The 21,032-nt window shown below is 39.3% G+C and overlaps 1 protein-coding gene across 5 annotated transcripts in view; it reads left to right on the top strand.

Moving 5' to 3' along the window:
• Positions 1 to 21,032, top strand: part of Fer (FER tyrosine kinase) — a 306,510-nt gene that overhangs the window by 150,152 nt on the left and 135,326 nt on the right. For all 5 annotated transcript variants that reach the window (XR_007979418.1, XM_052192262.1, XM_052192260.1 and 2 more), the window contains one exon: positions 1,483 to 1,605. Coding sequence is in view for 4 of the 5 variants with exons in the window: in XM_052192262.1 (XP_052048222.1) it covers positions 1,483 to 1,605 (123 nt within the window). In the remaining variant the exon portion in view is untranslated. The remainder of the gene's footprint in view (positions 1 to 1,482; positions 1,606 to 21,032) is intronic.

The following is a 21,032-nucleotide window of genomic DNA, read 5'->3' as shown; positions in this document are numbered from 1 at the left end:
GTCAGAGATGGAGTGGAAAGACTGCCCGAGCCCAGATTACCATCTGCCATCTGTGCCTTTTATGCTGAGGGAAGAAAGGATTTTAATTAAGCAAAGCAAAGGAGCTATCCTCGGGATTGGGATTGTCGGGATTGCCGTCTTAAGCATAAATTGAAAGAAGATACAGGTAGAAATCATGTCTGGTTGAAACGTTGTTGCAGTTGGTGTTACTACTGCAGGGTAACAACTACTCTGTTGACATGTTAGTTTTCCTCTCCATTATTTATTGTTGCAAACAGTATCTATCACGCTATGCTAGGGAAGGGCAGAATACCCACCTCCTCTCCAGTGGCATTCTGGTCTGGCTAATCCAGCTTCTTTCAGCTTCTCCCATGTTCTCCTTCTCAGCTTCTGACAGTCACTCCTGCTCCCTCTTCCTAGTTTTATAAAGTCGGGAAGTTCTGTCTCTTAACAGTTTTCTTAAAGTGGTACGCATTCATGTTGCATCTCTGACACTTCCTATGTGTTAGTTAAACCCAAGGAGGAGCCACCCGGAAGCTTTGTCACAGTGCATTGCAGTCCTGCCATTGAAAAGTGTGTTGGTTATTTCTACACTTCCTGCTGTCAGTTCTTACACATAATAACCAAACTACTGTCTAAGTATGAAAACCAGGAAAGACAGTGTGAAAAAAACTCTGCTTCTGACTTGGAATGTGAAGTGTGCTTAACTCTGAGCCTGGAGAGCTGGCCCAGCTGTTAGGAACCGTGCTGCTTTTGCAGAGGATGAAGTTCTGTTAGGCTCACAACTGCCTGTCTGTCTAGCCAGCGTTGGCCTCCATGTGCATCCCCACATGCGACACATGCGCTGAAATAACAAAATGCATCTGAAACGGTGCCCGGCCCTGAGCTTGCTGATCTCAAAGGCTGATTGCTGATGCTCTTCCCTTCTTCATCTTCATCTTGTGTGAATGATGTGTCCATCTTTACTCTTTATATATCAATGGTTCATTGATGTCCGACAGTAGAAAAACCTATTGTATTAGCAAATAAGAAATGAGTATCTTATTATTTTATTGGGCTTCCTGAACCTTGACAGTATTTCTGGCACTGAAGGCTTCTCGGATGGAGCGTCCGTGGAGATTCGTGCAAACATCTCCCTTGTGCTTAAACTTGAGTGGGCAGCTGCCTTGTTTGCTTTAGTCATCATTTTTTATAAAATGCAGTTGTGTTCTGTTAGCTTCCCTCTTACTATAATGATGATGTGAGTTATGTTTAGTCTGAACTTTTTTTGTCAGAATATTTGGTAGTAAATTATAGAGTTTCATGTTTCTGTCTATTTTAATATTTTATTATATGTAAGTATGCAGTTGGGTATTGTTAGAAATATTTATATTGCTGTGCACTGTCAGCTCTCCTTGAACAGAACTTAACTCCTGGTTAAGATCAATTTTTTTTCTGAAACAATGTCTTCCTGATAATTCTCTGCTGTTGTTCTCTCCCCAGAATCTCTATCGATTTGAGGGCACCGGGTTTTCAAATATCCCTCAGCTCATAGAGCACCACTTCAGTACCAAGCAAGTCATCACCAAGAAGTCTGGGGTGGTTCTGCTGAACCCTATTCCAAAGGTAGGGCTGATGTCTTGCTTCTTTTTTAAAAAAACAATACTTTGTTAGCATTTGTCACAGAAGAAAGCTTTTAGGGTACGTGCCAAAGTCAGAGACAAATTACTTCTGCGAACACCAATAACTCCTGGCAGTCTAGCTGAGATATAGACTTCCTTTAATTTTCTGAAGACACATTGCCTTTCTGCCCAGCATTTGCTAGGATACAAATGGCCTAATTTGTTTTCTTTCTTTCCCAATTTATCTTGAAAGATGTGAGGATCATACTTGGAAAGGTTCTAGCAAAAGGTTTGAAGATGTAGACATCAAAGAAGAGGGCTAGCATTTAGGAGGAAGTCAGAGTTTTAGTTTTGAGCCTTAGGTTTACAGTGCATTGAAAGTTTGGGACTGGTTAAAGCTAAAAAGGCAGCTGGGTCAAAGCTCACTTCAGATCATTTTTACGTGTAAGATCTATAAGAGACCTGTGAGGTTAGGAGTGGGCATGAGGAGTGTGTGTGCTCCAGACAGCACCTCAGGGACCTACACTACAGTGCAGCAGTGAACCTACTGAGCCTTCTCTTTAGCACGTTGACACTTGAGGGAACTGGGGTGCGAATGACGGGGGCCTTTCCTTTAAGGTCTGTGCAACATGAAGAACGGTGTAAAAATGGGAAAGACATTAAAATTGGTAGGTGACATGTATCTAGTAGATTTTTATAGATCAGTCCTGTTATCCTTCCCACAATGTAGACACTCACTAATTTTTACCTCACACTCCTTTTATAACATATAACTTGACAATTTCTTTTCTTGCTTTGATTGTTTTATACCCAGATTCTCAAAATCCATAAGGCCGAGATTACCTGTAATGTCTCAGTCTACACCTAGTTTTTCAATTAAATGGCAAGTGCTTTGTATTCTTAATTATACACTTGAGTATGAACTTCACTTACAGTGTATCCTATTGTGAATCAGCCTCAAGCCAGGAGCATACATTGTACCCATTAGGTTAATAGATCTTAAACTGTTTTACATATATTGCTGCTTGGCTTTACAAGCTAACTAGATATTTGTACAATTTATAGTTTGTCAAGTTCACATTACAGATCAAATCCATGGCAGAAACTAACTTGCAGACCTGGGTCTGAGTAGAATATATAATTTCAAATAAAATTACATCTCTCGCTGCATACAAATCTCCATGAAGTGAACTTAGGTAATGGGTTAGATTCTGTGGACTATTACATGGTCAATTATTATCCTTCTGTCCGATCTGTAATGCTGAGTACCCCATCATTTTATAGTACTAGATATGCCAATCAGGGAGTGCTGGAAGCTGTAGAGGGTTAAAAAGCTGCAGGAGATTGTGCTATGGGTGAAAGCAAAGCCCATCTGCACACTAACCTGACTTGAACCTGGCATTTGAAATATGAACGCAAGGGTCTGTTTATTGAATGCATTGTTCAAAGAATCCTATCAGTCTTTTGTAAAGAGTTGAAACACAAAGGTCATGGAAGACCACTTTGAGTTATGAGTGGGAAACAAATTGACATGGATTTTGTTGTGGTAGTATCACCATATATTGTCCTTTGAAAAGTTATTTGTCCTCTTATTACTGAATCTATTTCTTGATTTAAATTGTGTAAGAAGCTAATATATTTAACCATATAATATGCAATAAAATATCTAATTTTCATCTTTATAGACTTTTTATTTAGTCTACGTAAAGAATGTTGTTTTGTTTTAGATGCAATTTCTGTTTCCCATTTGTTTTTTCTCTTATTCATCAAAATACAATTTTATTACTGTAATGCCTAAGTGGCTAAGGCAGTTTCTTATGTTTGTTCCCTGTATTTACTCACAAGTGCAGGGAAACTAAACAGCCAGAGTGGGGGCATGGCTTGATTTTTCCAGCATAGTAATGCTCTTAGTGAAGGGGTGCCTCACGACTTTCTCCTCACCTGCTGACCGATTTCTTCCTGTCCTACCTCCCAGGGCCTGTGCAGAGGCTTAGGAGAGGGGCGAGCACTGTTGTAAATGGGACTACCTGATCGCCAGTGGGCCTCTGTGGCCTGTTCTTTCTTAATTTAGTTGCTTCTAGAGAGTTACTTCAGTGAGAGCCCTTCCTTGTCATGTGTAAATGGTATATTCTCCCTCATTCCTTTTCTTACATCTCGATGGTTAATTTCTAATGGTTCTGTCCAGAACCTCCTGGGTACCTAGCAGGCACTCTGCCGTAGAGCCGCACCCTTCATCCCTGGCTGACCTCATTTTCGCGTGTACCCCTCCCCATTGCTGTTATGTGTTTTGTTGTTAGCTCTGTACAGTATTGTTGCTTTAACATCATGCAGGATGATGGACGAGGAGCTATTGCTGTGGACAGTGAAGTGGCGAAGGGCCTTCTGAAGATAGCAGAGCAGAGAGGAGCACACCCTGTGTGTGGGACAGAGCACAGACTCAGTAGAAGCTACAACAGCTGTGCATTGTAAGGAATGTGAACATGGATATGAGGAAAGGAAGTCTTCTGCTTTGATAAGATCCTCAATTGGAAACAGACACCTAGATATTCAAAGCTATAAATCTGTGTAAAAGGAAAATAATGAAACCAATATCAGACAATTTGAGATACAATGTAGACTTTGAGAAAATCTAAGTATGAATTCACGTAATCTAACATTTCAATGGCACTTCAGAAGTTATTTTATTGGATAAAGCTAGTGTTTCTTCCAATATAGCTTTTAGGGAAGAAAGTCTGACAGGAACGCAGAGCTCACGTGTTCATGAACAATGCAGGCCAGCCAGGCAGAGAGCGGTGACTCAACCCTAGCAGATGCTTGTCTCCTCCCTGAATCAAGTGGCTTCAGGATGGATTGCCAGACCTTACAGGCTTTTTTCAAGCAGCCGTAATACAAGCATGGCAGCCGCACGCTGGATCAAGTGCAAGGAACATGCCGCTCCTGCGCACAGAGGAAGGCTTAAGTGCGCAGGCGCACTTCGGGTTGTTCATTGCAGATGACTCGAGTCAGCTTAGCTGTCTGCATTGGCGAGGAGGCCACCCTACCCGATGTTGTCAGATAAGATTTTCTTTTCATAGTGGCTTATTACACAGGGTTTGGTATAGTTGGGTTTTCTTAGTTTAGCATTTTGTGAAACCAGAGAGGCTTCCTTTTCCCTAAATCTGTGCTCACATTCCTTAATTTATGAAGACCCATGGGTAGTTTTTAATTATACATTTTAATAAATAGAATATTGGAAAATACAGTAGTTCACTATTCATTCATAGATATTTACTTAGTAATCGCTCTATGCTCAGCAGTGTCCTGGGTTGTGATGAGATTGCTCTAGATATCAAAGAGTAAGGAGGTAATGGAGGGGTTGTGTTGATGAGGAGAAGGCATGGTTAGCACTGCGGGCCTGTGTATCCTGTGGCCATGGGGAGGGATGCTGCTTTTTATTTCTAAAATATTTAAAATTGCGCTTTCGATGATTTGAGTCAGGGTCTCATAGGCCACATTGGCCTGGAGCTCACTGGGTGGCTAAGAACGCCCGTGACCTCCTAGGCCTGCATCCCTCCCTCTCCTGTGCTAGGATTAAAGTCCTCAGTGCCACAGCTGGCTTAGCTCAAACACTGCAATCAAAGAAGGTTTCTTGGTATAGTTTCATAGAGATCCCAATAAAGGTGCTCTCTATGTTGTGGTATGCAGGGATAAGAGTGCAATGTTCAACATTCTAGCATGGACAGCAACCCATCAAATAGCTGGTCAGTCTGTAGGGATGTTTCCTAGATGACTATCCTCAGAGTATATGTATGTATGCATGTGTGGATACCTAGCTACACACACACACACACACACACACACACACACACACACACGCATGCACGCACGCACACACATGCACACACATACATACACTCTGCTCGTAAAAAAAGAATCTGTATATAGAATCTTTGATAGCCACAATGTGATCTCATCAGTATACCAAAATGCTCCTAGTAAGTGAGAAACCAATGGCAGACAGCCAAGGAGAATATTTGGCCTTCCAGGTGATGCACAGTTCAAAAGCTGGAAATACCTTTTAAAGCCTTTTAATGGTAATGGAGATGATTCTGCACTGTTAGTAAACTAGGAAAATTTAAAACTTTATCAAAAGCCATTTCTATCTAGACAATCTAAATTCAAAATAATATCTCATTTTCTTGATATACATGGCAATAGATCGCTATGACCATTTGCTTTTAGAGTATGAGCTGAAAAAATCCATTCTACAAGTTTGTGTAGTAGAATCTGCCAAAATTATAAAACATAGCTTTGACTCAGCAGTAATTCAGAATTTATGTCCTTGTCATTTGTGTGTGTGTGTGTGTGTGTGTGTGTGTGTGTGTTTGCTGGTTACTCTAACATTGTTCAAAGCAGCAGCAGATGGAAAATTTGACTAATGAGGCTGGCTAAATAATTCACGGTCCTCTATCCAGTGGAGTTCTGGTTCTTTGTTCTGAATCAAGAGTTCAGTGGTCTATTGATTTGAAAGGAGAACATTGCAAAACCGAGTTTATGCTGAATTGCCTTTGTTTATGAGGTGTACCTTTGTTGATGGTGTACCTGAATTTTCCAATTGATCATAGACACAGAGTTGGTCTGTAGGTCTGTTGTATAGAGCTAATCTAACCTCCAACATAGCCTGTGCGTGTGTGTGTATGTGTGTGTATAAATTAAATGTTTATGAATGGTGAACAGAATGTAAAAGAAATTACTTATACTTCATAATGTATCACATTTGAAGTGTGTGTGTGTGTGTGTGTGTGTGTGTGTAGGTCAGAGGAATTTGTGTGGGAATTCTGCCTTTCCACAGTGTGGGTCCCTGGGCTCAAGGTCGGGTCATCAGGCTTGGTAGCAAGCACTTCTCCCACTGACTCACCCCACCGGCTCACACTCCCCATCCTCAATATTCTTAACCCTGGAAGTGTATTACTGGCTCAGTATTCAGATAACTAAAGTAGTCATATGGTGCAGCATTAGCTGTCAAGCAATTAGGACTTTCCAGGAAGATGGTTTATTGGAGCAGTATGAAGAACAGAATCAGGCTGGGAAGGTGGATCATTTGATGAGTTCTTGGCACACAAAGCACAGAGTTCTGACTTTGCATCTCCAGCATACATGCAAAGTGCTGAGTCTGGCAGCTGAGTCCCAGCTCGGGGTGGCGAGGGTATGCAAGCTAGACCTTCTAGTATAACTGGTGAACTCAGCATCAGCAAGACACGGATCTCCAGAAAGAAGAGAGTAGTGGGTAAGAGCCCTTGGCTACATGTTCAGTAATCATTTTCATTTCTTTCCATAGTATGTTTTCCAGGATATTTTGCTTATTTTTATTAACAGTTAAAAATATGTACGCATAAAAATATGGTAACCAAGGGGAAAGTCCTTTGTATTTGTGATAATATAGGCAGTGAAGTTAAGCTAGTAATACTCTTTACATGTTCACCTGGCTTGTCTCACAGGTCTAGAACAGTTTTAAGACTGTAACCGGTTCTTAACCTAGTTGTCCAAAGGGTTAGCTGTCAATCTGGACTCTTAAGCAGGCCAATCATTTGTCACTGACGTGCTCTAAGATATCTTTATGTTTAAGAGGAAAATATTGTTAAAACGGTTTGAGGCTCATCTTCTACAATCTACACTTTAACCCTTTCATGGTCTGTAGTCAGTTCTCCTTGCCCTGCTCCTAGATGTGATGCGAGCTGAGCCAGCATGATGGGAGAAGGGCCCCAGTGGCTGCTCCTGAGCTTCTGTAGGTCTTACAACTCAGCGAGACTCCTCAGTGGGATGCAGTGCCTGGCCTGCTTTAGAAGGTACTACAGCTGGCATGAAAAGACAGGATAGCGGCTGAGGACGCGGATAACATTGACTCCTGCACATGCATGCAAGGCCATGATCACCTGTGTGCACACACAGGTGACAGAAGAACCAGATGCTCATGACTTAGAATATTAAAGTGGGGAAATAATCTGTAAAACACTATTTCAGCATTTTATATTCCTAAGTTGAAATATCTATGTGAATGAGTGCGAAAAGCTTACAGGCTGTGTCCTGGGAGGTAAATCCTGTGTGTGGATGGTGACTTAGGCTAGTTTAAGCATAGTTTTAATTTTTCTGTTAAATATTATCATGTGAAAACTTTTCTATAACTATATTCTATGGCACTATTTAGTAGAACACTGTAACGAATTGTTTCGTGACCATGCTTAGTTTCTTTAGAGAAAAATTAAAGTGAGACCTTGGACATACAAACCGAGGAGTCTTAATGTATAGAATTGTATTGAAAGAAGGCATACAAAACTGATGGATACTGTTTTCAAAATGTCTCAGTGTAATGTTTGTCAACCTCAATTTGAGATAATGAGAGGTTTACTTAATATTTTAAAAATAACAATATATGTTTCAGTAGTCTAGAAGAGAAATAGTAGGGGCCATGAATGTTTTGTTGAAGAAGGACTTGAATCAAGTCCCAGATAGGAAGAGGGAAGAGCAGTGGAGCTGCTTGATAGAAGAACAGTGTGAGGCACGGAAGTCCGCAGGCCTGTTTTAAGGATGGGAAGGTCAGGCAAGAGCAGGGGGGTTGGAGGTGGATTACCTGAGGTATTCCTGGGAGTCAGGCTTTGAGAGCCCCGAATCCCGGAGTAAGCATGAAACATGCTGTTTTGCTGCAGGTAGATAAGCACACAGTGAATGTGACCTAAGCATAGCCCACTACACTGTCATACTGAGACTGAGCACACGTGGTTAGCGGCTTGAAGAATGTGACCAGTGTCCTCACACATTAGACAATAGAAACCCACATTTCATTTGCTCTGTCTGACATTAAACTTGTATAACTATTCCGACTTATTATGCAGTGATGTTTAAGCACGAAAAAAATTACCAGTGCCATGGAAAATGAGTAACGATGAAAATTCATAGATTAAAAATAAAGCAGCCACTCTTGACAGGCTATATAAATTGTAGGCTGAGTATGGAGTTTAGCTATCACCTTCCTGAAAGCAGCTAGGGAAAGAAGCAATTTCATGATTAGAAAAGAAGAAGGAATTTTAATTTTTTATACTAAAGTTTATTACCAGTAGTCTCAGCAGCATTCTGTGTAGTTGTGCCATTACATTCTGTGCTGTAGACAAGACAAAAATTTGAAATACAGCTTAGTGCAGGATACTCCAGCTCAGTAGAGAAGTGTGGTACTTTATAGATCAGAACAGAAAAGTTATAAGACTCCAGATTTATGATCAACATATTAGCAAATTAGCTTTAAATAGTTTAAAATTTTTTAAGCAAATGCCTAAGTAGCAAAGGGTTATTCTTATGAAATGTATGTGATCTCATCTTAGTTATATTTCTACAATGTTCAATATTTAGCTGCAATAGAAGAGACTTTACATGCTCAGTAACAAGTAGCAAAACATGAAGAAAAAAATCAGGGTCAAGTTTTAGAAACTTACTAAGATCTCTAAGTGGTCAGTTCTGAGTCACTTAAACAAAGATTAACCATCTTTACTGTTCTACCTTTCAAGTGATGAATGTATGTATCTAACACATTTGATATTCATTCTAAGAAACTCAGGAGCCTCATAGTCTAAGATGGAGAAAATAAGAAAGGTCTCTGGGAGGCTGGAGGGCCGGCTCAGTGCTTTTTTTTTTTTATTCGATGTATTCTTTATTTCCATTTCAAATGATTTCCCATTTTCTGGGTCCCCACTCCCCGCAAGTCCCATAAGCCCTCTTCCCTCTCCCTGTTCCTCCATCAACTCCTTCCCACTTCCCTGTTCTGGTATTCCCCTATACTGTTGCATTGAGTCTTTCCAGAACCAGGGGCCACTCCTCTGTTCTTTTTGGACATCATTTAATATGTGGATTATTTCTTGGGTATTCCAAGTTTCTAGGTTATTATCCATTTATCAGTGAGTGCATACCATGACTGATCTTTTGAGACTTGGTTACCTCACTTAGTATGATGTTCTTCAGCTCCATCCATTTGTCTACGAATTTTATGAATTCATTGTTTCTAATGGCTGAATAGTACTCCATTGTGTAATTATTCCACATTTTTTGTATCCATTCCTCTGTTGAGGGACACCTGGGTTGTTTCCGGCTTCTGGCTACTACAAATAGGGCTGAAGTGAACATAGTGGAACATGTGTCCTTATTACATGCTGGGGAATCCTCTGGGTATATGCCCAGGAGTGGTATAGCAGGATCCTCCAGAAGTGCCATGCCCAGTTTTCTGAGGAACTTCCAGACTGATTTCCGAAGTGGTTGCACCATCTTACAGCCCCACCAGCAGTGGAGGAGTGTTCCTCTTTCTCCACATCCTCGCCGGCACCTACTGTCTCCTGAGTTTTTGACCTTGGCCATTCTGACTGGTATGAGGTGAAATCTCAGGGTTGTTTTGATTTGCATTTCCCTAATGATTAATGATGTTGAACATTTCTTAAGGTGTTTCTCAGCCCTCCGATGTTCTTCATGTGAAAAATCTTTGTTTAGTTTGGTACCCCACTTTTTAATGGGGTTATTTGGTTCTCTAGGTTCTACCTTCTTGAGTTCTCTGTATATATTAGATATTAGCCCTCTGTCAGATTTAGGGTTGGTGAAGATCCTTTCCCAATCTGTTGGTTGACATTTTTGTCCTTTTGACAGTGTCCTTTGCCTTACAGAAACTTTGTAGTTTTATGAGGTCCCATTTGTCAATTCTTGATCTTAGAGCATAAGCTATTGGTGTTCTATTCAGGGACTTTTCCCCTGTACCAATGCCCTCAAAGGTCTTCCCCAGTTTCTTTTCTATTAGTTTCAGTGTGTCAGGTTTTATGTGGAAGTCCTTGATCCATTTGGAGTTGAGCTTAGTACAAGGAGATAAGAATGGATCGATTCGCATTCTTCTGCATGCTGACCTCCAATTGAACCAGCACGATTTGTTGAAAAGACTATTTTTTTTCCACCGGATGCTTTCAGCTCCTTTGTCGAAGATCAAGTGACCATAGGTGTGTGGGTTCAATTCTGGGTCTTCAATCCTATTCCATTGATCCGCTTGCCTGACATTGTACCAATACCTTGCAGTTTTTAATCACTATTGCTCTGTAGTAAAGTTTGAGGTCTGGGATACTGAATCCCCCTGAAGTTCTTTTACTGTTGAGAATAGTTTTAGCTATCTTAGAGATAGAAGAAAGAATCTCAGATGCCAAAGATACCATAGAAACCATGGACTCAACAGTCAAAGAAAATGCAAAATGCAAAAAGCTTGTAACCCAAACCATCCAAGAAATCCAGGACACAATGAGAAAGCCAAATCTAAGGATTATAGGCATTGATGAGAGTGAAGATTTACAACTTAAAGGGCCAGCAAATATCTTCAACAAAATTATGGAAGAAAACTTCCCTAACCTAAAGAGAGAGATGCCCGTGAATATACAAGAAGCCTACAGAACTCCAAACAGACTGGACCAGAACAGAACTACCTCTCATCACATAATAATCAAAACCCCAAATGTACTAAACAAAGAGAGAATACTTAGGGCAGTAAGAGAAAAGGGGCAAGTAACATATAAAGGAAGACCTATCAGAATTACACCAGACTTCTCACCAGAGACCATGAAAGCTAGATAATCCTGGGCAGAGCTCATGCAGACTCTAAGAGAACACAAATGCCAGCCAAGACTACTATACACAGCGAAACTCTCAATCACTATAGATGGAGAAACCAAGATATTCCATGACAAAACCAAATTTACACAATATCTTTCCACAAACCCAGCCCTACAAAGGATAATAGGGGAAAAACACCATTACAACGAGGGAAACTATACCCTGGAAAAAGCAGGATATTAAGATTCTTTCATCAAACCCAAAAGAAGTTAACCACACTAGTATAAAATTAACATCAAAAATGATGGGAAGCAATAACCACTACTCCTTAATATCTCTTAACATCAATGGACTCAGTTCCCCAATAAAAAGACATAGACTAACAGACTGGTTACGTAAACAGGACCCTACATTTTGCTGCATACTGGAAACACACCTCAGTGTCAAAGACCAAAACTACCTTAGAGTAAAAGGCTGGAAGATAATTATACAAGCAAATGGTCTCAGGAAATAAGCCAGAGTTGCCATTCTAATATCAGATAAAATTGACTTTCAACCTAATGTCATCAAAAGAGACATGGAAGGACACTTCTTGCTAGTCAAAGGAAAAATCCAACAAGAACTCTCAATCCTGAACATCTATGCTCCAAATACAAGGGCACCCTCATTCATAAAAGAAACTTTACTAAAGCTCAAAGCACACACTGCACCTACCACAATAATTGTGGGTGACTTCAACACTCCACACTCATCAATGGATCGATCAGGAAAACAGAAACTAAACAGGGAGACAGTGAAACTAATTGAAGCTTTGGACCAATTGGATTTAACAGATATATATAGAACTTTTCATCCCAAAGCAAAAGATTATACCTTTTTCTCAGCACCTCATGGTACCTTTTCCAAAATCGATCATATAGTTGGCCACAAGACAGACCTCAACAAATATAAGAAGATTGAAATAATCCCATGCCTCCTATCAGATCACTATGGAGTAAAAGTGGTATTTAATAACAATAAAAACAACAGAAAGCCCACATATACATGGAAACTGAACAATACTCAATGATACCTTGGCAAAGGAAGAAATAAAGAAATCAAAGATTTTTTAGAATTTAAGGAAATTGAAGGCACAACATATACAAATTTATGGGACACAATGAAAGCAGTGCTGGCTCAGTGCTTAAGAGCACCCATTACACAGGTCCCTGCACCCACATGGCAGCTCACAGCCAGTCCTTACTCCAGTTGCAGAAGTTCCAGCACCCTCTTCAGGTCTGTGTGGGTATAGCATGCACAGTGGTACCAGTATGCACATGCAGGCAAACACTCCTACATATAAAGGGAGAGTTCTTTAGGAGGGAAGGAACCAAAGAATACCTGGGATGCAGCTACTCCAAGCATCAGTTGCTCGTCCTCCAGTAGGAGAGGTGGTGTCACTGAGACTGGGTGTGTGGCACTAGGAATTGGGCACATTGATAAGAATAGGACTGCAACAGGATGGCACCTGACCCTCCTGTCCTGGCTTGGCCTCTTCAGTCACAGAGCCCAGCCCTTCTTAGTCTGATTCCTCCCTTTGTCCAAGGAGCTGCAGCCGAACAAAACTGCTCAGTTGCAACCCTCTGAGGGTGGTGGGCTCCTCTCCTCAGTGTCAGTCAGTGTCACTTGTATGTGCCTGACTCTCCTGCTGGCTAAAGAGGCATTGAAGAGCAATGGGAAGTCCTTTGTTTTCAGGATCCCCACAGAACCTACCACATGGGAGACCATAAGCTGAATGGTTTTGGGTTTTTTTTTATTAATTTGTTTTGTTTTGTTTTTGTTTTTTAGATAATATAGAAATCTAACAAATTTTGAAAAAAATAAAATGACACAGGTACCATTTGTATATGCATTATGGTAAAATGCGTCGATTTTAACTTTTCTTTTCCAAAGAGGGTCCCTGTTTATATCTGACTTGTGAACTGTTGTGTTCTGTAGTTTGTGGCTATGCTCTTAAGCACTCCACAAAATACCATAAATTCACACAGAATATTACATAATTGTTTTTATTTTTTAAACTTAATTTTTTGTATGAACTTTAGAGATGATAATGTTTCACAGTATCAGAAAGTTGGACATTCTTATTCAATTATGAGTGAAATCTTTTAAAGTAATCAATGTATACTTAGCTTCAGCTTTACGAATTGTTGTTCATATAACAATTCGGGTTCTTATGGAGATTTTTTGTTACTTTATTTTAGAAGTTATGTGCTGTTGGGTATGTAGCTCAGTGGTAAATACTCACCCGGCAAACCTCAGGCCCTCAGTCCTATCTCCAGCACTGCAGAAAACAAACCTTCTCATAATGATACAGTTACATCCCTCTTAGAAACAATTATCAGTTTTTAAGTACTGAAAGAAATGTTTGCTGCAGTCTCATTAACCTTCTCTTTACTTTAGACCATTGTAACCTATATTTTAGTGTAATAAAATTTATTTGACAATTTATCTGATATTTTTCTCTAATAGTGAAGTCAGGAAAGTACCTTATTTGCAAATATTGTCCTGTATTAACCCATTTCAAAAGGGAAAGGGTTATGGTATACGTGATAGGCAAGCTTAGTTTACTCTGGAAAAGAGCTATTGGTATAGTATCTTACTAAATAAATTCACGTTCACCTTCTACCTGGCTCCCAAAGAGAACTTGTCCTAAATCCTCCTTTCCAAAGACCAATAAATATGCATGTTAAAAACCTTAATGATTTTGAAGCAACAGGGTTTCTATTAGAAAGGCCATGGGTATTAGAAAGATAACTGAAAATGATTTTTTTAATGGAAAGCTTCATCCATATACATTTATAAGTCTTAGAAAAAAAGAAACTACATTTCCTTCTGTTATTATGTAACAAATTGCAATTATTAAAAGTGGAACAAAGAGTTGACAACACTTTAAAAATGAACTATAATTTCTTTGTCACCTAATCTCAGTGGGGACTAGCCTAGCTCTACTGATAGAGCAGAGTAAGTGTCAGCCATTGTCAGTTATTCCTAGCCTGTCTTTTAGGAATAGGCATTCATATGTCAGCTGTGGCCCTCTGTGATCTGTAGTCTTGCTGCTAGGAACATCTCCAACTGGTCATCTCAAATAGGTAGAATTTTCAAATATGTTTTGGTGGCATTATTTTCTATTTAAATAAATCCTTTTAAATCATAAAACATTTAAATGATTAAATCCACATGAGTTGGAAAGCAGGGAGATCATTCCTTTGCCTGTGTCTGAGGTGTTGGGTGTGTGTGTGTGTGTGTGTGTGTGTGTGTGTGTGTGTGTGTGTATGTGGTGCATGCACTTCGTCTGAGGTCCATGCACTCATGTCCCATGTGAGGAGGTTAGAGGAGTCATCAGGCGCCATCTGCCTTGTCCTGAAGGCTGCCTTCACGGAATCCTAGGACACCCACAAGGAGCAGAGAGCTTCGTTTTTGGTTTTGGAGAACCTCTGACTTCCAGAATTGTAAGGTAACCAGTCCATGGCGCTTAGACCGCCGCACCTCGTGGCCATCCCTTACAGCAGCCGTAGATGCAGGATGTGAGGTTAGACGTGAAAGGTGATTGTTATTTTATATAAAGGGTTTGATCTTTGTACTGAGAGTGATAGGAAGCTTCGAATGTTTTTATTCTGAGAAGGACTATGATCAAATTTTTATTTTGTACAGATAACTGTGGCTTTGTAGTAGAAGCCAGTCAATGTATTGATGACCGACCAGTGACAGATTGAAATGACGAAATAAGACATAAGATCAGTTTGGGGCTTAGATAATAATGGGGTGTTGCTGAGTTAAATTTGTGACCCCCTAACTTAGTTATCTGTGAAAGTCTATAAGACTTGACAGTTACCACACTGCCTTGTGGGTAGTCCTGATGCCTGCTGATGCTGAAGGGACGTCCATGTAAACTGACCCGTGAAAAGAGTAAGCTCTCCACGCCTGTGAGTCTCTCCATGGTTCAGACTACCTCAGTGTAGCAAGACTACACGCATTTAACCTTGGAAAGACAGGGAGAAGGGGTAGGGAATCACATTTATCAGAGAATAGCCTGGTAGTTACTTGAGGTATAAACGATGACCTCTTTAAACTTTCATTCTCTCACAGTATCCTAATGATCAAGAATCAGTGAAGCAGAAATACCTATTTTATGGCTTTTTGGAGAAGTTGATGTTGCAAAATTGATTTTCACAGTCTTATAAGAATTTTAAAGAAAGATACTTAAAATAGTATTCTGTGTGTAGATTTTGTTTGGTATTTTTTTGTTTTGTTTTGTTTTTAATCTTGGAAGTTGTATGCTTGCTGTTGTCAATCAAAGGTGCTTTTAGAACAGAATATATAGGCACTTAAATAATTTAAGAATTAGACATTTGAAAGATTGTTTGATATATTTTTGACTGGTCAAAAAAGCCAAGCTGAATATTTTTTCTTCATTTCTATATAGCATACACTTTGAACATACTTAACCTCTCCTGTCCGGTATATCCCACTTTTGCAATAATATACTTTCCGAATTCTTGTTGCTCATTTTGTAACTCAGAATGGCATCAGTCCTGCCTCGCTAGCTCTGTTAGCATAAGTGCAGTAGAACACGCACAGAACACGTTCACTGCTTCTGCGCTCATTTACCACTGCTATTATCACGTCCATATACTGCCTGCCCCTTGTTGTCTAGTGATGGCAAGCATGGGCATCATAGGTCCTGCCGCATTCTTTAGTGTTCACTCTTCAGTCAGTTTCCCGGATGACATAATCGAATTGACGATGAGACGCTCCAGCCATTTGCACTGAGCTGAGTGATGTTTGAGGCAATTGAGCATTGCGGTGTATGTTTCTGAGGAAGGAGTTATTAGCTCCAGCATGAACTTCAGCACTGATACTCCTCTGATGGAGGCTTGTTCCTCCGCTATGGCATAATCTCATCACAGATGCTGCTTCTCACAGGCCCATATGGCCCTGTGCTGTCTGCCTCCTTCAAATCTCTCAGCCTTTACTCTAGCCCAACTTCAACTCTGTTTCATTCTTAATTGAGTTGATTTTTGACTAGAATGTGGACAGATGATTCATATAATTCTAGGTATGAAATATATGTAAGGTAGTAAATTAACTTTTGTTGCCTTGTGACAGAAAAATTTTTGACATAACAGTCATTTTTAGCAGCTTCTTCAGCACATCAGGTCGGCTAGACTTTCAAAGGCATATGGAACTCCTAAGTTAAGAGCAAAGAAAATATTGAAGTTATCCATCTGGAGTCTGTCAGAAACATTTGACTTCAGACACTTCATAGTTTTAATAGCAGAATCAAGGTCACAGAGGGTCAGAAGACAAATGGTAGAATGAAAATCCATTTTCAAGTCCTTCTACATCTGCTAAAATGCATCATTCTAAAAATGGTATAATTTTGACCTAGCATGAAGAGGAAAGTGTGTGCACACAGAGGCACACAGACTAACACACTCATTCACACACCCACACACACCCACACATACTCTCACCCACCCAAACCCCACACATACCTGCATTCCCACATTCATTCTCTGGTCACCCTATGCACTCTGTTTTGTCACCTTCTCTCTGTCTCTGCACCCTCCCTTCCTCTCCCCTTTCTGCTTTCTCCCCTCTTCTACTTTTTTTTTATGTGATCAGCAAGGATTCATTGATTACCTACTGTATACAGCCGTGCTGCCAGTAGCTCTTTCAGAAAGTCTTTGTAGAGAGTTAGAAAGTTTGTAGGCAAGAGCTCTAGAGACCATGGAAATGGAAATGAGGGTGTGCTCAATTATAGAAACTAGTCAACTGTTTGAATTGATAACAACTAAAAAATCACAAGTATAAAAATGGGATAAAATGCCCCACTACAGCTAGGCGACAGCATGGACAGTTGCACAGGTGCTTGGGGATTAAGCATGATTAAAATGATTAAAATGATTAAAGATGGAAACAGTGGGTCATCGACTAAGCAGCTGAACATATAGGAAACTAGGATCTGAAAAGTTCTTATCCCAAGACAGAAATAAATGTTTGATCTTTTCATTATCCTAACAAACACAGAAATGTAAGAAATTAGTGTTTATCTGAGGGGATGTGGGGAGACTCCAGTGGAGGATTATTGAAAGTCAGTTGGAGGGGGAATTACCATTCAACTGTGGAAAACTATTTGGTAATGCAATAATTGAGATACCTAGTACATTAGAAATTGGTTAGAACTTCATACACATAAATAACGAAGAAAGTAAATTTTAATCATTACAAACTCGTGGACATAAAGACAAGACTTTCAAGGTAAAAAACATACCGAAAATATTAAAAGATACATTAGAAATGTTGAGCACTTAATTATACACTAAATGTTGAAAGGAAAAAAAATCCAAGGTCAGATTAAACCACACATGTGGACTTGTGCTCGTGCTAGAAATGACACATAGAAAATGAGGACAGATTTGCTAAAAATTCAACTCTTAAATGGACAACTCACATCTTGGGAGGTCACAGGGAAAGGACCACAATTGCTTATAAATTGACTCAACCGGAATAACATTATTTGCAAATAAAACTACAGCTGTCTCTCACTCTTCTCTCCAGTGCTAGGTGTTGATGACAGGGCAGACAACCCTGCCTCCTTCTCATCTTTATGTCATTTTGAGACTAAGTTTTCCTTACTGCTCTGGCTGGCCATGAACTCCTTGGCTCAAGAAATCTCCCTTGACATTCCATATTGATAAGTCATGGCCTCATTGGCACACTCACATAAAGGTCATTCTGAAGTAAACTTTTTGCAAATTTGAAAAAGATGGCAAAATAGTATTTATAACTCACACACCCAAGAAAGCAATTTTGTGAATATAGTTACCGTTTTATTTTCCTCATAAAAATTACACAAAATTGAATATGGCAAGACAGGAGTCCTGATATGAAAGAATTTAATATGGTATCACTTGGTGTTGAGGTAATTTGTGCTCCATTTACTCGTGATTTCTTTAGTCACTTGTAGCCATGACATGCCCCTGTAGTTAGTACAAGGTCAAGGAATATGGCATATTTCTTGTCCTGCAGGGCTTTGTTTTTCTTTATTTCAAATAAATTGTTGAATGATTCATCAGGTGCTTTAGATCAGTGTATTCTTCAGTAATACAGATATAAAAACAAGTAAACTGCTTAATAGTAGCCTAATAGTGAAAAGTAAAAACACATTTTATTAAAAATTAACATAGGTATTAAGATAAAATATTAGTAAAATTAAAAGTAAGCTAACATTATAGGTTTTATTTGATTCCCATTGTAGTTTGTAATTATACATTTAAAAATGGGATTGATAATAAATGTACCAAAAATTAGACTTGAAGTTAGTAAAAAAATATTGCGAATAATATTAACTCAGCTGGGCGTGGTGGCACGGGCCTTCAGTCCCATCACTTAGGAGGCACAGGCAGGTAGACCTGTGAGTTCAAGGCCAGTATGGGCTATGTAGTGAGTTCCAGGCCAGGCAGAGCTACATAGAGACCCACCTTAAAGAAGATCTTAGCTCACATGCATTGACATCTCAGCTCAGAAAACGGCTCTGCAAGTGTGTAATAGTGTTGATAGACTCATGCACATGCCTGGGCACAGGTGTTTCACATGCCACTGGCCATGTCATTCAGTTCACAGAAGCATATACCAAGGTAAAAGTTATATAAAAATGATAGATTAAAGCAGAATAAAGGAAACGTCGGAGAGAAGACTTGAAAGCTTCTAACACTTCATATATCTTTTAGACATATTAATAGGAATTACATTTGGGGACTTGCAAAGGATGAGATAGACCCACGGGGCTGACACAGTAGATGCTGCTCTATAAGACCAGAGCATGAGAGAGAAAATGAAGAGGCTAATTACATCCTCACAGAGAGCGGAGAGCCATCTTCATTAGCATCCAGGAGATGAGCTTAATTGAAATGTATTTCCACAGAAGTTCTTTACTGTATTGAACTGCTGAAATGAAATGCAATTTTATACTAACATCTTTCCACACTGACATTGTGCATAACATCTTGACTCAAATTAGTATTTCAGCATACAGAGTATGATAAAACATAATAATCTCAATTTTAATATTAAGGTACCCATACAACTCATTAAGAAAAATAATATAGCTTTGTTAATATTTGAAATATGTATTTTAAAACAAAAAGTAAATATAAATATTTGTATTCATGTACATAAGCACATATGTATACACATATACTCAGATAAGTATCTGTATATGATATTCTTTCTTATAATGAGAAAGCAAGAGCAAGCAAATGATTAGTAATTAACACAGTGTGTAGGAGAAAACAGTGCTGAGGGCTTGTCAACAGCAATAGTCACGTCTATTTCAGTGTGTGTGCACATTTGTGTGCATGCATGGTGTGCATGTGCACGTGTGTGAGTGTGCATGTGTGCGCGCATATGTGTGTATGTGCATGCATGCGTGTGCATGTGCATGCATGTGCATGTATGTGTGTTTGTGCATGCGTGCATGTGTGCGTGTGTGTGTGTGTGTGTGTGTGTGTGTGTGTGTGTGTGTATGTGTGTCTGTGTGTGTCTGTGTGTGTCTGTGTGTCTGTATGTGTGTGTTTCTACTTGGTAAAAATTTTTTGTGCTCTCTTCCATTAGCTCCTCCCAGCTTCCCTTTACTGCTTTTAATTGTTATTCTCTAGTTCTATGAATTTGTTCCTTTTAGCTTTACATTTGATTAAATATTTGTAATTTTATGCCTGACTTACTTTAATATAATATTCCCCAAGCTTATCTATGTTTCCCTAAATGACAGGATTCCATTTGTCTTTATAGATGATTAATATTCTACATTCAATCTATTCTCACGATATAAAAACCATTTGTATTCATTCATTGGTTGATGAACACTAGTTTGAGTTTATATCTTGCTAATTATAAGTAATGTTGATAGAAGTGTGGGTGTGCACGTGTGTTGTGGACATGCTAACTTCCTTGCCTTGAATGTTTGCATCTGTTTGGTTATTGCGAATTTCCATTAACACAGGCAGTGTATCCCTTTGTGTGGATCTGAGGCATGTGTGATGACTTCTTCTGTTATATAAGTCCGGGAAGACTTCATTACCCAGCACGTGGAAGCTCACAGTAACTCCAGACCCAGCAGCTGTGTGCCGTCTTCTGGTTTCCATGGGAACGCACATAATGCGACACACAGATAGGGTGTGTGCAGATAAAACACCCAGACACATAAGATAAATAATAAAAACATCTACAATTATTTGCCAAAAAATAGCAGGCATTATTTCCTCATATATATATATATATATATACATTTATTTTAAGATAAGCAAACATTGTCTAATAGAAAAATGGGCAAAGCAAAAAAAAAAACATGAAAGAAAAACAATTTATAGAAAACAGAATATCCAAGAATTTGAAGGAATATAGATTACAAATGGTTTTATATTTTTATTATATATAATATAATGTGTATTATGTATATGTATATATATGTGTATGTATATATATGTGTGTGTGTGTGTGTGTGTGTATATATATATATATATATATATATATATTGTATGTCTAGATATAACAAGCTATAACACTGTGACTGGAGAAGATGGTCCAGCAGCTAAGAGGATTTGATGCTCCTACAGGAGACCTAGGCTTAGACCCCAGTTCCACATGGCAGCAATAGCTGCCTGTAACTGCAGCTTCAGGGACCCAGTGCCTGCTTCTAGCCTCTGGGCAGTGCAAGCACGTGGTGGAACACAAACAAACACACACATACACACAAAATGAAGACAGCTAATGGCACTTTTGAAGATCCAA

The sequence above is a fragment of the Apodemus sylvaticus genome, chromosome 9 (assembly GCF_947179515.1).
Source record: "Apodemus sylvaticus chromosome 9, mApoSyl1.1, whole genome shotgun sequence".
Taxonomy (NCBI): domain Eukaryota; kingdom Metazoa; phylum Chordata; class Mammalia; order Rodentia; family Muridae; genus Apodemus; species Apodemus sylvaticus.
The sequence above is the reverse complement of the archived record's forward strand: the minus strand, read 5'-3'. Positions and strand labels throughout refer to the sequence as shown.